At 37.7% G+C, this 16,110-nt stretch overlaps 1 protein-coding gene across 2 annotated transcripts in view; it reads left to right on the plus strand.

Moving 5' to 3' along the window:
- Positions 1-16,110, plus strand: part of NALF1 (NALCN channel auxiliary factor 1) — a 501,614-nt gene that overhangs the window by 159,441 nt on the left and 326,063 nt on the right. The window contains exon 2 of one of the 2 annotated variants that reach the window (XM_075740441.1): positions 10,360-11,096. The exons of the other annotated variant lie outside the window; for it this stretch is intronic. Within the exon in view, the coding sequence (XP_075596556.1) occupies positions 10,360-10,626 (267 nt within the window). The 3' untranslated portion in view covers positions 10,627-11,096. Of the gene's footprint in view, positions 1-10,359; positions 11,097-16,110 lie in introns of those variants that run through there. 2 annotated transcript variants of the gene reach the window in all.

Below are 16,110 nucleotides of genomic sequence, written 5' to 3' on the forward strand. Positions count from 1 at the left end.
TTCCCTGTGCACCGTAATCTTTACACCAGTTGTGATGAGAAAAAAAAGTGAATAAATAAAACTTACAAGCCAATGGGAAAAAAAAATCTAAATATGTTAGCAAAGCATGGTATCCTTTATTTCCTTTCAGCACTATTTATGAGATGGTAGAATAATTTAAGACCATCACACCAGTGGCAGCTTTGTAATTTTTGTAGTATTTTGCTTTGTTTACAGTGAATTCTGATGTTACGGAAACTTTTTACTATGCAACTGTACATGGATGCAGCGAGTGCAGAAATAAAGAATTGGGTTGTCTTGCTACTGCACGAAGTCCCTTTGAACTAATTTGGAGTTTTGCATGAACAAGATGGGAGCAGCGTGCTGAATTGCTTTCATTTTCTTTACACATTGGCCATAAACCTTAAAACAGCATGTATATAAATGGAGCAAAAATTACACTTTTATATGGGTATGGTAATCTTTTATACATGCACTGCATAAACAGCTTTTAAATATTGTATTGTAATATACAAGAACCTATTTCTGTCTGTGATATTCCGGTGAGAATATCACAGATATTCCTGTGAGAGGGAAAGACGATCTGCTGAAAGGTGCAGCTGCGTGGGAGAAACAGCCTTGCAAATTACCGTGGGTAATGGGGAGGTGAGAACCTTGGTCTTGCTGGTTAAGAATAATCTCTAACACATGCTCTTCAGCATTTTGGCAGTAGTAGAAGCAATCGTCTTGTCTTTCCAGGGTTGTGGCAAGGCCAGCAGTAGAGTTATGGACGCCTATGCCTATAGTCAGCTCCTCTCACTCTGTTGCCCATGTTGTTATGCATAGGCTAGACCCAAGTCAGCATTCAGTAACACACCGCAGGCCATTACACCAGCTTGGTGCTGGTATCCAAACTGGGCTTGTTTTCCACACCATGTGAACACTTTTCTGACTGGCAACTTTTGCTGAAATGTGGCTTGTACCCCAATTGAAATTGTGGAATTCCAACTTCTGGTGGAACTGCTACCTCTCCCAGTGAGGTGAGGCACAGTCCACAACTGTCCATTACACAGACTATTTTTTTAGCATGGAAGGTTGATTGTCCAAGCTTACTTGTTATGACCACATCTCAAAAAGGATATCAGGTGTTTCTCCAAACTCTCACCTTGGGCCAGAGTATTTTTATGGAAGGCCACTTAGGCCAGTTTTTTCCATGGTACTCTGGGGCAAGGAGGTCACCTAGTAGGAAGTCAATGTCATTTCCCACGTCATCATTCCTGCCACAGTTTCTAGCATAAATAAATAAATAAATAAACACACAACCTGTTCTTTATAGCTATAGTCTATATACCTGTAATAGGCTGAATATCCATTATGTGTGATGAGCACATTACTAGAGAATGTTCCACCTTGAGAGGACACTGTGTCAGAATTTAGTCAGTTTATGGGTGTGCAGATTTAAGTTATGGTAACTCCAATGCAGACGAGCAACAAACTTGCATAAACACAGGTGCTGGTTAACCCTAGAAACATACTAGTTACATACCATCGTTTTGAGTTAATTGTAAGACTGGCATTTAAGTTATATGAATGTAAGAACAGCCATATTGAAATATTTCTTGATTTTTGACATTTCTACATTTATTCTGACTCATGAACCCATTCCAATGCTGCAGTCTTGCCATATTGCACCTTATTATATCATGTGCCAAGAGCAATAACATAAACCCTTTGTTTTTCCTACATGCTCCATTTAATCTCTAAAAGCAGGACTCAACTCAGTGGAATGTGTATATATATACCAGCATTACACCAGTCCCATTCTGGAGCCGCAGCAGCTCTTGCTCATAAATTTCTAGACCACAGCAATGCACAAGTGAGGCGTATAGGTGAAAACTATAAGAAGTTTAGTATCTAGTAAATTTAACAGTCACTTTGTGTAGCATTTGCAGTAAACCTCTTCTAGTTGATTATATATTAAAGCTACATGGTCTAAAGAGATTTAGCCTTGTCTTGGCAACAGCTGAAAGAATAAGATATAAAGTGTGCAGAAGCTTATATTGCATTTCAGTTAGCTGATTCATTTCTTATTAGTTCTGGGCCAGTGTGTGGAGGGGAGGAGGGAAAGGGGAGGATGCACTTAGTTCTAAGAATATAAAATAAAAAAAGTCAAACTGTAAACATGGTATTTGAATATAAATATAGACTGTCATATTTTCAACGGCACTCTTACAGTAATTAGCACATTTTGAAATATATTATTTGCCTCCAGAAGGGGAAAATATGGCTTTACTGGAGCTGCCTGTAAACAGTCTCAAGTGCAAGTTGACATAATTTTTCAAAATAAAAATTTCTAGAATAGACTAATAAACAACAGTGCTTGACACAGAAAAGCTACTGTTGATGCATACATAATGTGTTTTCTAGAAAGCTAAGAAAGCCAGTGAATAGTAAGATAAGATAGGACCTATGTTGCTTAACTTTAGAAAAGTAGAGTGTAGCGGGCTAAGACTCTCCGGAAATGGTCATTTCAGAGGAGCAGAGACTTAGAAGGGGTGATTAATCACTTCCTAATGTACATGCCTACTTTACAGGTAACTCAAGCTCAGTGAAATGTATGCCACCCCAAATGACCACCATATCTGTTTTCCATCCATTGCTAACATCTGTATCCAATCCAACTGTAATTTTCTCCTTATAGAAATCCAGCTTTTCAGCACTTTGTATACCACACTTATAAAACAAATCTGTTTCAACCATCTTTCCTCCCATGCCCCAAAATGCACACTATCAGTGGAAATTTAATAGAGTGATCTGAATGTGCTAGCAGGAAGGAGCTTGCGGAATGGGGTAGGACATCTGGCACTCCAAAATTATTAGAATTAAAGGAAATAGTCATGCTTCATGGTACCTGTGGCTGAAGTAACATGTGGCTATCAGGTAGAAGAATGGAATGTATTTGTTAAATTATTTATTTTTAAAATTTTCATAACCCTGTGTCACATCCATAGTTTTAAATTATTGTACTTGTTTATTTTCTTTTGCTTTTAAAATAGTAAGCACTAGTTGCCACAGCATATAAAATTCTGCATGCTTTTCATTGTGGTCTCTGAAGCACGGAAGGGTGCTTTCAGTAATGTATATCTAATAAACTTACTGTTGCTAATCAAAGCAGTAGTCCATCTTCAGTGAGCACTTCCATGTTGTTCAGGCTTCTAACAACACTGCTTGACAAAGAAAATCCACTTTTAGGTTTCCCCGTCTCTCATTTTGCTGATTGTTGGTTGGCATTGTAGATGTGAGGAGAGCTGGAAGAATTGGAAACAGAAGCAGTAAGAATACTGGAGTAGAAAAGAAATGCTTCAGTTTTTCAAGTATCATCAGGTTTGAGATAAAAATTAAAAACAGGAACAACCTAATTGGTACCTGTCATTTATTTTTTTCAGCCTTATAGAGACAGTTGCTAATTTCCTAACCACATGTGCTCACTGTAATGCTCACTCAAGCATTATTCAATGTTTACATCCAGTAATAAAATGTGATCCTAGTAACATTGCAAAGAAAAACTCCCTGTGCTTTCCTAAATCCTGTATTATAGGGGTCAGCATTTCTTTAGTTCATCAGAAAGCTATAAAGGAGAGAAGCTGCGTAAGTCTCTTTTCTAGAAAAAAACCCCACCCTTAAAGATTCCCATAAGTTTGTCTCCTAAGGTAAACTTCGAGGGTGGGTTTTCTGTGAGCCCATTAGCTTCCCTGTGGCCTTACCACTTAAAAACATGAGTTGACATTGATGAAGACATTGCAAAGAATAGAATGATTGAGGCCTATAATCAGAAAATAATTAAACTCTATGTTGGGTGACAATAAAACACTAAAACTATACAAGAAACAAAGAGGAGAGAAGGGGAAAATTAACTCAATAATCCAATTAAAATGAAAGTGTAAGGGAAAGAAATAAGGATTCCTCAAAGGAAAAAGAGAATGATTTCTCCAAGAAAATAGGCCAAGACACCTAAAAAGAACAAAACTTCAGTATTTCATTCAGTGAGAAATAAAATATGTAACTTAAAGTAACTTCAGTATTTTACGTATTACATGCTGTGTGCCAGGTTACATCTATTTTTTAATCTTTAACAAATGTAAAAACCACTACCTATCCAGATTCAACAATTCTTTGCCTCAATTGATCTGGACCACATGGGTCAAAAATTCAGTGTTTATTGTCAAACCAGGCACTGTGGAGTGTGAGAAAGATAGCAGGGGAGTTGCAGAAAAGAAGTTGGAAAGAGAGCACAAACAGAAATCCATTAAAAATAGTTGAGACGAAGCCTCCCTGTTCTTGAAGATGATGTACTGTACTTTCTGTTATATAATACAAAGGAAAGTGATTATAGCAAATTGGCTGTAAAAACACAGACCAGTAACATTTTGTTCTTGTTTTGTTGTGGGATAAAGTGTATTGTGGGCACTAGGGAGTTGAAAGGAAGTACATTGGGGGAGATCTGCAGGAAGGGGTGGTTGAGAGATGAATTTCTGGCCTGCTAAAGAAAATCAAAAATGAGCAAACCTAAAAAAAGAAATGTGAAGAAAAGAGCAAGATGAACAACGGGAGAACTAAAGATGATGCAAAACCAGTTAAGCTTCTTTCAGGAGAAAAGGACAAGAAACAGTGACAGATTGGGATGATTATTCAAATCCACCTCTTTTCCCACATTTTGATTCTTCACATTACTAAGGGTGTTTCTTCTTCTCTTTTGCTAGAAATTGTAGGAAGTAAAGTGTGTGCGCCATTTTTAGGGTGTCTATATTTGGCACAACACAGGAAACATGAAGTGTCAATAGACTCCTTTGTTATACTGAAGTTGCTGAAAGAAAGGAATTTTGAAAGCAACTGATGAGACAGAAAATTAATTATCATCTCCCCTTTAACTGATAGGAAAAAATGAGATGCATGTTGGCTCTCATTTTAGGGGAGAGAGCAACCTTAACTGAAAAATTATGTTAAAGCTTTTAATAATAATAATCCTGTAAAAGCTGCTGAGCACCCAGCTTCACATAGTATCACACACAGTCCCCTAAAATCCTGGCCTATCTGCATGAAGAAACATGACAAGTTGGGTAACATTACTGTGCATCATAATGGTAAAATGGATCATAAAGATTCAGGTATTCCTGATTTTAAATTCTCTGGTCAAGTCCTTGACTATCTGCTGAAAAAAGTGACTGTGAAACAGTAACTACACTTTTTATTGTCCTTTGACTTAAAGTGTTCAGCTTTGCAGAAAAGGACCTGGGGTTCTGCTGGACACCAAGGTGAACACGAGCCAGCAAAGTACCCTTGCTGCAAAGAAGGCTAATGATATCCTGGGCTGCACTAGGTAAAGTATTGCCAGCAGGTCGAGAGGTGATCTTTCTCTCTTTCCTCAGCACTGGCAAGGCCATACTCACAGTGTTGTGTCTAGTTCTGGGCTCCTTAGAACAGGAGAGATGTGGACATACTGGAGAGAGTCCAGCAAAGGGCCCCAAAGATGATGAAGGCATTGGAGCATCTTTCCTATGAGAAAAGGCTGAGAGAGCTGGGACTGTTCAGCTTGAAGAAGAGAAGGCTCAGGGGGGATCTTAATGTATATAAACACCTGCAGGGAGGGTGTAAGGAAGACAGAGCCAGGCTCTTTTCAGCAGTGCCCAGTGACAAGACCAGAGGCAATGGACACAAACTGAAACACAGGAGTTTCCCTCTGAACATCAGGAAACACTTTGTCACTGTGGGGGTGATCAAGCACTAGCACAGGTTGCCCAGAGAGGTTGTGGAGTCTCCATCCTTGGAGGTGTTCAAAAGCTGCCTGGACATGGTCCTGGGCAACTGACTGTAGGTGGCCCTGCTTGAGGAGGTTGGACCAAAAGACCTCCGAGGTCCCTTTCAACATTAACCATTTTGTGATTCTGTGATTCTTCAATTGGTTGGTAAGATATGGCTGTCTTTAATGTTTGGTTCAGCAGCAGATTTCTTTTCAAAGTGCTTGATAAAATAAATTTTTTGTCATCTTTTTTGTTAAGGAACCCCTTCCTTCTCTCCATGAGTCTCAGAATAATTCTTCCTTTTAGTTGTCACAACTCCATTTGTATTCTCCTTGGTACTCATTATATTGTACTGACAGGATTATGACAATGAACTGCTATGCTTATGAATTCAAAATTAATTTCTAAGTTAAAAAAAAGTTTAATTGCTACAATGGGCAAAATTACAAAACTTCTTGATTAATAAAGAACACAAAATGTTTCATATTTATCAAGACATTTCAACTCAAGAATATGTAGCTCAAATCAAGTTTATGCCCTGTGGCAGAATGAATCAATGGTTAAGTTCACTCCCTCATAACCCTTTAACTGAAAAGTGAATGCAGTGAAATATTACAGAAATTCAAAGCAAAAAAAACACATGTAGATTAAAGATACATGACCAAAATAGTATGCATGTTGTGCTAAAATTACAAGAACATTTTTCCTTAATTATTTTTTTTCTTACAAGTTTTGCAGAAATCCAGAATTTGCCGTTTTATCTGCTGAAAAATTCAAGCTAAAGATAAAGTCCCCGGTTTTCCTCTTGAAAAGCAAAGGACAGACTTTTCAGACTATGAAATTAATCAGTGTATCATTGAAATAAAAAGATACTTAATCAAACTAATAATTCACAACATATAGCTAAAACCCTGTTTAATTTGAGGACACAAAGAGGGAAAGAAGCAAAATTTTTGCAATTTGAAAACAGAGGAAACATATGAATTATAGAAATAGCTTCTTCAAACAACTGTGTATCTGAAGAGGAAGTTTATCCAGCAAGAGACATATGCTTCTTCTCTTAATAGTTCAAAGTTATTTAACCATATACAAGGAGAAACTGTAAAAAATATGATTACTTCCTAAGGAAATAGAAAATAAAAATTCTGCTAAAGCTTGATAGAATTATATTTATCATAATCACAGAATCACAGATTGGTAGGGGTTGGAAGGGACCTCTGGAGATCATCTAGTCCAACCCCCTGCTACAGCAGGATCACCCAGAGCAGGTTGCACAGGATGGTGTCCAGGCTGGTTTTGAATATCCCCAGAGAAGGAGACTCCACAGCCTCTCTGGGCAGCCTGTTCCAGTGCTCCGTCACCCTCAAGGTGAAGAAGTTTTTTCTCATGTTCAGATGGAACTTCCTGTGTTCTGGTGTGTGCCCGTTGTCCCTTGTCCTGTCACTGGGCACCACTGAAAAGAGTCTGGCCCCTTCCTCTAGACATCCACCCTTTAGATATTTATAAGCGTTGATGAGATCCCCTCTAAGTCTCCTCCAGGATAAACAGACCCAGCTCTCTCAGCCTTTCTTCATACAAGAGATGCTCCAGTCCCCTCATCATCTTTGTAGCCCTCCGCTGGACTCTCTCTAGCAGTTCCCTGTCTCTCTTGAACTGGGGAGCCCAGAACTGGACACAGTAGAAATAGAATATTTATATCAATTTATTTTTCAAATATACAAGATTTTTTTTTTTTTCCTTTTGAATGCAGCCTGCCATCAATCTTCTACAGGAAGCAGGTGTAGTTTCTTTGGCTGGCTAGTATAAAAAGAATAGTTAATACAGATTTTAAGGGTTGACACTTTAATAAATAATATGAGGTTAGGAAGAAATGTCCATATTCCTATTCCTGTCTCAAGCTTGTGGATTTGTAAGGGTTTTCACATCTTTTTTTGGCCTGTATAGTTTTTACTGCTGTCTGAGATTGAACATTTAAAAAAAAGAAGAAAAAAGAAAGAATACAAGACATTTGTTTCCCACTTTTATTCCTTTAGACATATGTAATGGAGTTCTACTAATAAACAAATTGAATGAGCTTACCTCATATAACCATACAAATGTTAGTTGGGGGATACCTCGAGGAGTCCTCTAGTCTCACTGGCCTGCCAAAGCAGCACTTTCAAACACGACATCAGCTCCTTGTGTTTTTCTCCATCCGAGTTTTGGAAAGATGGAGATTTCACAATGTCTCTTTCTGTCTTGCTCCAGTCGTACACTACCCTCCTAATGAAAAACTTCTTCCTAAAGTGCGGTTTGAAAGTGCAGTGACCATTGTGCTTCCTTATACCACTTGCTACTACCTGGGACGAGTCTCTCACTTATGCAACTGTCGTTCGAGTCGGCTGCTGTGACTAACTCCTGAGCTCTGTGTCAGAATAAATGAGCTCTGTTTCTCCTCTTAGGTCCCTTTACTAACCCTTCCCTGAACTCTGGTTTCTGGACAACCTTCTTGACCTTGGATAGCCCAGAACTCAATATCGTATTTGTTCCTCAACTAAGCTGTAATTTTGCCTTTTAGCATTTAGGCTGATCTGTAGGAGAATATTTTATTTACAAACGTGTAATGCAGTCTTAGCAAAGTATATAATGGATGTAAAAGTCCTTGGTGAAATGAACATTTTACAATTGCTTTGTACAGTAATATTTAAAAGAAGCCAGCTAATTTTTAATGTGAATGATTCAGGTAGACAAATTCAAGAATTATGGGGCCTATGATGTGCTGTCCCTAAATACTGATAAGTGACTCAATCTAGAAGTGCATTTTCATCCATATTTTAGCTAAAGTACATTTGAATTTTCATACAGAATAATTAAACATTGCATGTCAGAAACTTAAAAAAAAAAAAAGCTGTTATTTTTAGTCTTTTTAGAACTATTTCACAGCATATCTCATCTTAACCACCTACTTTTATAGTCTAGGTAAACATTAGCCTTCTTTTCATCCTTATTTTTAGCTAGTGTACTGCTTGTGTGACCATGAGAGAGAGTGCTTGCTTTGATTTCTCATGAGGCTGATTTCAAGCTATGTTGCTAGAATCCACTGCTCTGTTTCTAAGTTCTCTCATAGACCGCTGAGATAATATTACCTTATCATGAATGTATTCCATCAAAATTATATTAAAAAGTGAGATGGATAGAGAAAGAGACCAGAACTCACTGCTGTGATTTTTTTTTTTCTGCTCTAGCAATAGTCTTACTTCAATATTTCTCTACTGAGCAGAAAGTAAAAATCCAGCACGTGCTACAGAGGGTCAAAGAGTGGTGTTTTTACTGAAATGAACCAGTTAACTCAGAACATGAAGCAGTGGGGTAAGGAGTTTGCACAAGAGAATATATTCACTGTCCTATTTGCCCCAGCTACCTTTTACTGATCCAAAAGATACTATGCATAGGTGATATTGTTGTATATCACGCCCACTGTTATCCACGTTACCAAACCAGAATCTGCGTGCTGAGTCTTAAGCAGTGAGTCATTGCTGCCTTGAACTTAACTGCTCTTGTAGTTTCTGCGTTTGCCTTAAAGGGTACAGTGGCCAGTCTGAATTTGGTCCACCTAACCTCTGTTGATTTGAATCATTTGGATAGAGGCCTTCAGTGATAGTAAGTTTGATTGGTATCAACTAACGTGACCAGTACAATAGGACTTGGGGAATATAAACGTACTTAGGAAAATTTGCTGTCTAAAGACTTATAGAGGAGAACTTGTGATAGATTGTTTCGTCAGAACAATTAGTATATAATTTTTTTTCCTAGAAGACCTGAGTGCCTTTTGAACAAGAAAATAAGTGTTATCTCTCGAAAACCAAGCCTAGGCAGCCCTGGAGCAAAGGAAGTGAGTACTATTTTTGTGACAATACATCCAGCAGTATGATTTTGCTGTTGGTAGTAGTGGTATCACATATTTTTAATGAGTAATCTTACTTTGTAGGAATGCTATCTTAGAAATACTACTGGAATTATTTAGGTGTTAGATCAAAGCCTCTTGTTCTCTCTCCCTACAAGACACAGAGGGAGAGAAGAGTATTGTATTATATGTAAGAAAGCATCAAGAAGAAATAGTTTCAGTAACCATCTACTAAATGCATTACAAATGGTAAATATTAATAAAATTATCTAAATTCAGAGTATATAATAAAAGTCTATCCCAAGAGGTAGGCTGTAAGTCAATCTATTTTAGTTTTCTATCTTCTGGAAGAACAGGGTATTGTTAGCAAACACATAATGAGCATTTACCACAAATCACTGGTGCACCTTGAAAGTTGTTAAAAGGGTAGTTATAAGTCACCAGCTTTATCTCTAAAGCCATCTTCAGCATCTACCTTGGAGATGCTCTTTCCCCTTCTGTGTTCTCTGAAGTAGCCAGGCAGAGCGCACGATCCTGCTCCTTACTGGTGAAGACTTCTCCTGGCTTCAGAAGTAAGTTCAGTCTGTATCCAGCAAGTGGCATATTTTATATAATTTGCAAATACTAAATAAATAAAATAAAAAGTGAAGCTATTGGATGTTATTATCTAAAAAAAATGTTATTTGTTTTAATTTACAGGACTCTTCATCTGCCGATTCTGTATCTGTCAGCAGACATTCTCCTGTAAGCCACAGTCGTATGCTGTCACTAGAGAGTCGCTGGACATTAAGGCTGCTTGAGCAGTTTGAAAGAAAAAGCATGAGGCGACAGCTGTTCTTTGTAAAGTTCAGTAAAGCAGAGACATCCTTGAAGCAGAAACCTCTGTTTGATCTCAAGTTATTTTCCCTCTTCAGCATCCACCCAGTTTATCTCAAGCAGAGGTGTATCTTACTTCCAATTGTTTGAGACAAGCAGGTATTATACATAGATGCTTAGAGGACGTACACAAAGAAGAACATGCCATAATGGACTTGAACTGATGAGAGAAGAACATAAAAGTTCAACCTGCAGAGCAGAAGAAAAGCCAGTTCTGGACCCTGGAGCAAGTATGTGACTTTCTCCCATGTTATACTCACATCTTCTTATAAAAATTTATCTCTGCAAGGAAATGTCGAAAGAGTATCGATGAGAATGGCACAAGATGAAGCTCTCAGATGAAAACCTCAGGTCAGTGAAGAAACAATCAAACCCAATGAATTATCTTTCAAGTTAACTTCATGTTTTTACTGATGAATTTTGGGGGTCAGTGGTTTTTAGCTAGTTTGGAAAAAAGTTGAAAACAAAGGAAATTTTTGTATCAGAGCATCTTGCATGTTCCAAGGGGAGTTATCTTCTCTGTTGGCCAATCCTACGAGGACTGCTGCAAGTATGGTTCATAGCTGACTCCTTTACAAAAAAAAAAGGAAGTAGCAAGGAACTCATGATCATGATCCATGTAATTTTGCACATTTTATTCTGATACTCCTTTTGTAATGTTATTTCAAAAAGCAAAATAAATATTTTCTTTTAATTATGACTTCTATGAGTTTTTTTCTATTAAAAAGAACATAATTAGATAAAATATTGTTTCCCATTCTTTCAGTTTTCAAAGTTTTCACTTAGCTGCTCTTTTTTCATGTTCCTCTTTCCACCTCTCCTAAGCTATCCTGACAAGAAAATAACTGTGTTTAAACCACAATAAATAGCAAATAGTACATAAAAATTAACAGTCACAGGCTAAGGCATAATGAATATATTGGGAAGGCATATATATATATAATGGAGGAAATGAATTGTATAAGCAATATGTGTGTAAATATATATATATGCAGAGAGAGAGAGAGAGAGAAAATTTTGCATGTTGACCTATTGGAAGGAAGAGGTAATCAGGAAGGAAGATTCAGGAGGATCTTTCAATATCATAATTAAACTCTTATGTTCAAACCTCTAGCCTCGTGATAAGGCTTCATATGCAGAATTATTACATGGCAGAAGTTACTTCCAAGCTGTTTACTATAATCTGAACAACCATAATTGTGCTATTTTATTTGCATTGTATAACAGGATGGATACATAGAGAAAACAATCAATATTTTTGTGCGTTGAGGTGGGATTTTCATTTTCATTTCTTCTCTTTGTTGTAGTGTTAGAGAACCTATGAAATCTACTTTTCATGACAATAAAAAGAAAAGGTAAACAACATAGCCTTACTTCTTTTAAAAGTAACAAATAGCCCTATTTTGGAGTCCATCCCATGTGGTAATGTAAAATACCAGTGATGAGAAAAAACTTATACATTGGCAATGTCAATTACACTGATATCCATAAAATTCAAGATGCTTAATGAATGCTGTCCCACTATTAAAAACACTTGCTGTGAACTTCTGCTTTTTCTATGAAACACCTTCATTAGCTGTTGGTTTTGGCTGAGCTTTCTGAAAGTTAACAGTTAGTTGGTTACTGATTATTATTCTGAGAGAAGATAAATCTGGGGGAATATCATCTTTGCACACAAACCATTATGCTACTGAAAAATAAAATAAAAAAATAAATAAAAATAAGTGTAAACCCTCATGGGTTTAAGTTTATTATTTTATTTGGGAAGGACAAAGCACTTTATACTGAAAGTTCAGGATAAAACCCAAACTAATCTTTCAGGTCAAAAAAATGCTAGACTATTTAAAGTGGTTAGAAGGGGAGGAATGTCATCTTAATGGAGCTTACGTTAGAGATAATACTTATTTACCGAGAGTCGCAATTATTGCAACTGGGAAGACAGCAACTGTACTTCAAAATTCATGAATCAATAAAGGGCTTCCCAAGCTGACAGGTTGCTCCTAGAGGGATTCAGTCCTGCAAGGAGGCAGAGCATCGCTTCTGTGCTGCTCAGGCTCCAAGCATGAAGGAGCCAGCAGTGTACAACAGTAGTTTGTTTTTCCACTGAGGAGAGATGCAAAAAGACAATAGACAGGATAGCAAAGTATATCACACTGGTACTGTGGCAGAAATAAAGCAGAGATGAAAAAAGGGAGGAGTGTGTTACAAAACAACCAGAGCAAAGATGTGAGCTTTTGAAAGACATAGAGAAAAATTAATCAATAGCAACAGATGGTATTAGATGTGTCAGAAAAATGAAACATCAGGAAAGCCCAGGGTCAATGTTCTTTCATATCTGTTGCTAAACCATTAAATCGTATCTGTATTTAATCACACAATGTTTAGAATTACAGAACCCCCCCACACACATCAAACTTTTGGATTGAGCTTATGTTTGATTGATAATGAAAAGTTTGGGTAAAATTTTTAACCTAGCTGTTTTTTTTCTGTCCCTCCCACATGTAGGACCTGATTGCAGTCTCTGAAGGGTAGAAAATTTCATGTGAATTAATTTTAAAGGAGACCAAGCCAGATGCAGTGTCCTAGAAAAGTATCTCCACATTGCCTTATGGGGGTCTTATCAGCCCAGCTTAGAGTCAGGACTTCCTTTACTTCAACTGTGTGCTCTAGTAAACATGCTTTGTCTGTTCCTGGTGCATTTGGGAATTACAGCTGGCTGAGCTCACTCTCAGCTAAAAAGAAAGAGCTTTCATTCAGAACAAATGTTTACTTCATATTTTATTTGTGATCCATAACTTATTACTGCATTATTTAATACAATGAAAGCATTGACATACCATATGCCAAAAGTGATCGTTTCCTGAATTTTGAGGAAAGAGTCGATTCTTTATTTTAAAGGCGGTAAACTTACTCTTAACTGCACGTTCAAGTCAAGTGTACTTACACAAAGGCCTTTGTGTAAGGCCTTTGATGTGATCCCACACAACATCCCTATCACTAAAGTGGAGACATATGGGTTTGATGGATGGGCTATTTGATGATAAGGTATTGTCTGGACAGCCACATCCAACAAATTGCAGTCAACGGCTTAATGTCCAAATGGAGATCAGTAACAAGTAGTGTCCCTCAGAGGTCCTTATTGGGACCACAACAGTTCAGTATCTTTGTTAATGACATAGACAGTGGGATTGAGGTGTGGGTCCATGTGAACCTGATGAAGTTCAATAAAGCCAAGTGCCCGGTCCCGCACATGGTTTGGGGCAATTCCCAATATCAGTACAGACTGGGGAATAAATGGATTGAGAGCAGCCCTGCAGAGAAGGACTTGGGGATATTGGTGGGTGAAAAACTGGGTATGAGCCAGCAATGTGCTCCAGCAGTCCCAGCAGCCAATTGTATCCTGGGCTGCATCAAAAGAAGCATGGCCAGCAGGTTGAAGGAGGTGATTCTGCCCTTCTACTCAGCTCTTATGAGACCCCACCTGGAGTACTGCGTCCAGCTCTGGGGTGCACAGCACAAGGCAGACAGACTTGTTAGAGCAGGTCCAGAGGAGAGCCACAAAAATGATCAGAGGGCTGGAACACCTCTGAAAACAGGTTGAGAGAGTTGGGGCTGTTCAGCCTGGAGAAGAGAAGGCTCTGGAGAAACCATATTGTGGCCTTTCAATATATAAAGGAGTCTTCTAAGCACAATGGAGAGAGATTTTTTACCAAGGCCTGTAGTGATAGGACAGGAGGTAACAGTTTTAAACTGAAAAAGGGTAGATTCAGACTAGATATAAGGAGGGCATTTGTTATGATGAGGGCGGTGAGGCACTGGCACAGGTTGCCCAGAGAAGCTGTGGATGCCCCCTCCCTGGAAGTGTTCAAGGCCAGGCTGGATGGGGCTTTGGGCAACCTGGTGTAGTGGAGGGTGTCCCTGCCCATGGCAGGGGGGTTGGAACTAGATGGCCTTTGAGGTCCCTTCCAACCCAAACCCTTCTACGATTCTATGATTCTATCTATTTTAACAATGACCACCATATACACACACTATACAGCCAGTTTTTAAGGCAGGTCTTTTTTTTTTTTCTTCTTCTTAGTTTTGCCTTTCTTCACCTAACAAAATGTGTAGAATTCAGTCCTGAGTTTCTACTTCCACATTTTGCTTCTTTTTTTTAGATTATTGTGCTTGTGAGTCTTAAGACGTCTGGAAAGACTTCACATTTCAATTATCAGTAAATTTAGTCATATGTCTGGTTGACAAAGGCTAAGGCCTTACTATTCCCTTTCATAAATTAACTCCATTCTACAGGCAAGGAGTGATTCACACTCCATACAGGAAATTTGTCTTAAGTGGAGAGGAAGACAGATATTTGGTGTACCTGAGGTCAGATTAAAACCAGCTAGTTTAGGGAACACAAGAAAAGCCCTATTCTCCTCTCATGGACAATTTTTTGCCTGCAAAAAAATTGCCAGAAAATATTTGATAAACAAATTACTTTATCTCTTAGCCAAAACAATAAGAAAAAAACAAGAAAAATGTTTCTTTTTATTTGTACACTGCTTTATTATTTTTCTGTGGACTCATAGCACCCAAAGCATTCATTTATCTTGGTATGCAGAAACTGATAAAAATGATATTGCTAATACACAAAGACTCCAAGCATGAGAACAATCTCGTAGCTGCCTAAAAATTCTTGCAGCATTTTCATAAACAGTGACACTGAATTACTTTGAAGTTATTGGATCCACAGAAAAGCTGGCAGTTGGTGCTGCAGATCTGTTTCATGTATTCCCTGGAAGGAAAAAAAAAATCAAATCCAGAACTTTACACAGAAGCATGCACAATGGGGTGATAGAGAGGTAGAGTTAGAGTTCCTCAGCCTCTTTCAAAGTAGCAGGTCAGTTCAATAAATCTTACTGAATTTCCTTGTGAATTTTTCGTATTCCATTGTGAGTTCATTTTTATTTGCACAACAATAGTCTTACTGCTGTGAATGTTATCTCAGGAGGTAGTATACTAAGCTAGAAAGAAAAAAGAGTATTGCAAGGAAACATTGCAATGAGTGTTACACTGAGGGAAGTTGTGGGGTTTTTGTTTGTTTTTTTTGGGAATATATATTCACCTGACCTAATATATGAATAAAATCCCCATCTTTTCAACATCCCATCTGTTTTTGTATGGCATCTGCATGTGTTAAGAATGTTGAATTAATGGAAAATGTTCTATAAATAGAGTTGTTAGGTGATAATAAGAATAGTAAATCTAAATATTTACAAATTCTTAAGGGAAATAGGATGCTGGAGATGGAATGTGTAATAATATTTGAACTGCAGGAAAGTACATGTTTGTTCACTGTACCTCTTTTTTCCCTTACATTCTACACACTCACAATTATTCATGTTTCAGAGTAGAAAGAAATACTGAATTTATGGTTAAGCATACATGATTTTCTTAAAACAAGTAATTAATTTTAAGTTAATGGAGCTATTCTTTAAAAGGTGAAGAGGAATTACCCCAAAAAGTGTGTGTTTGGGAAAGATCGTATGAAGACATCAATACCTGTTACGTACCAATGGCTCTTGTAGGATC

The sequence above is a fragment of the Balearica regulorum genome, chromosome 1, assembly GCF_011004875.1.
Source record: "Balearica regulorum gibbericeps isolate bBalReg1 chromosome 1, bBalReg1.pri, whole genome shotgun sequence".
Taxonomy (NCBI): domain Eukaryota; kingdom Metazoa; phylum Chordata; class Aves; order Gruiformes; family Gruidae; genus Balearica; species Balearica regulorum.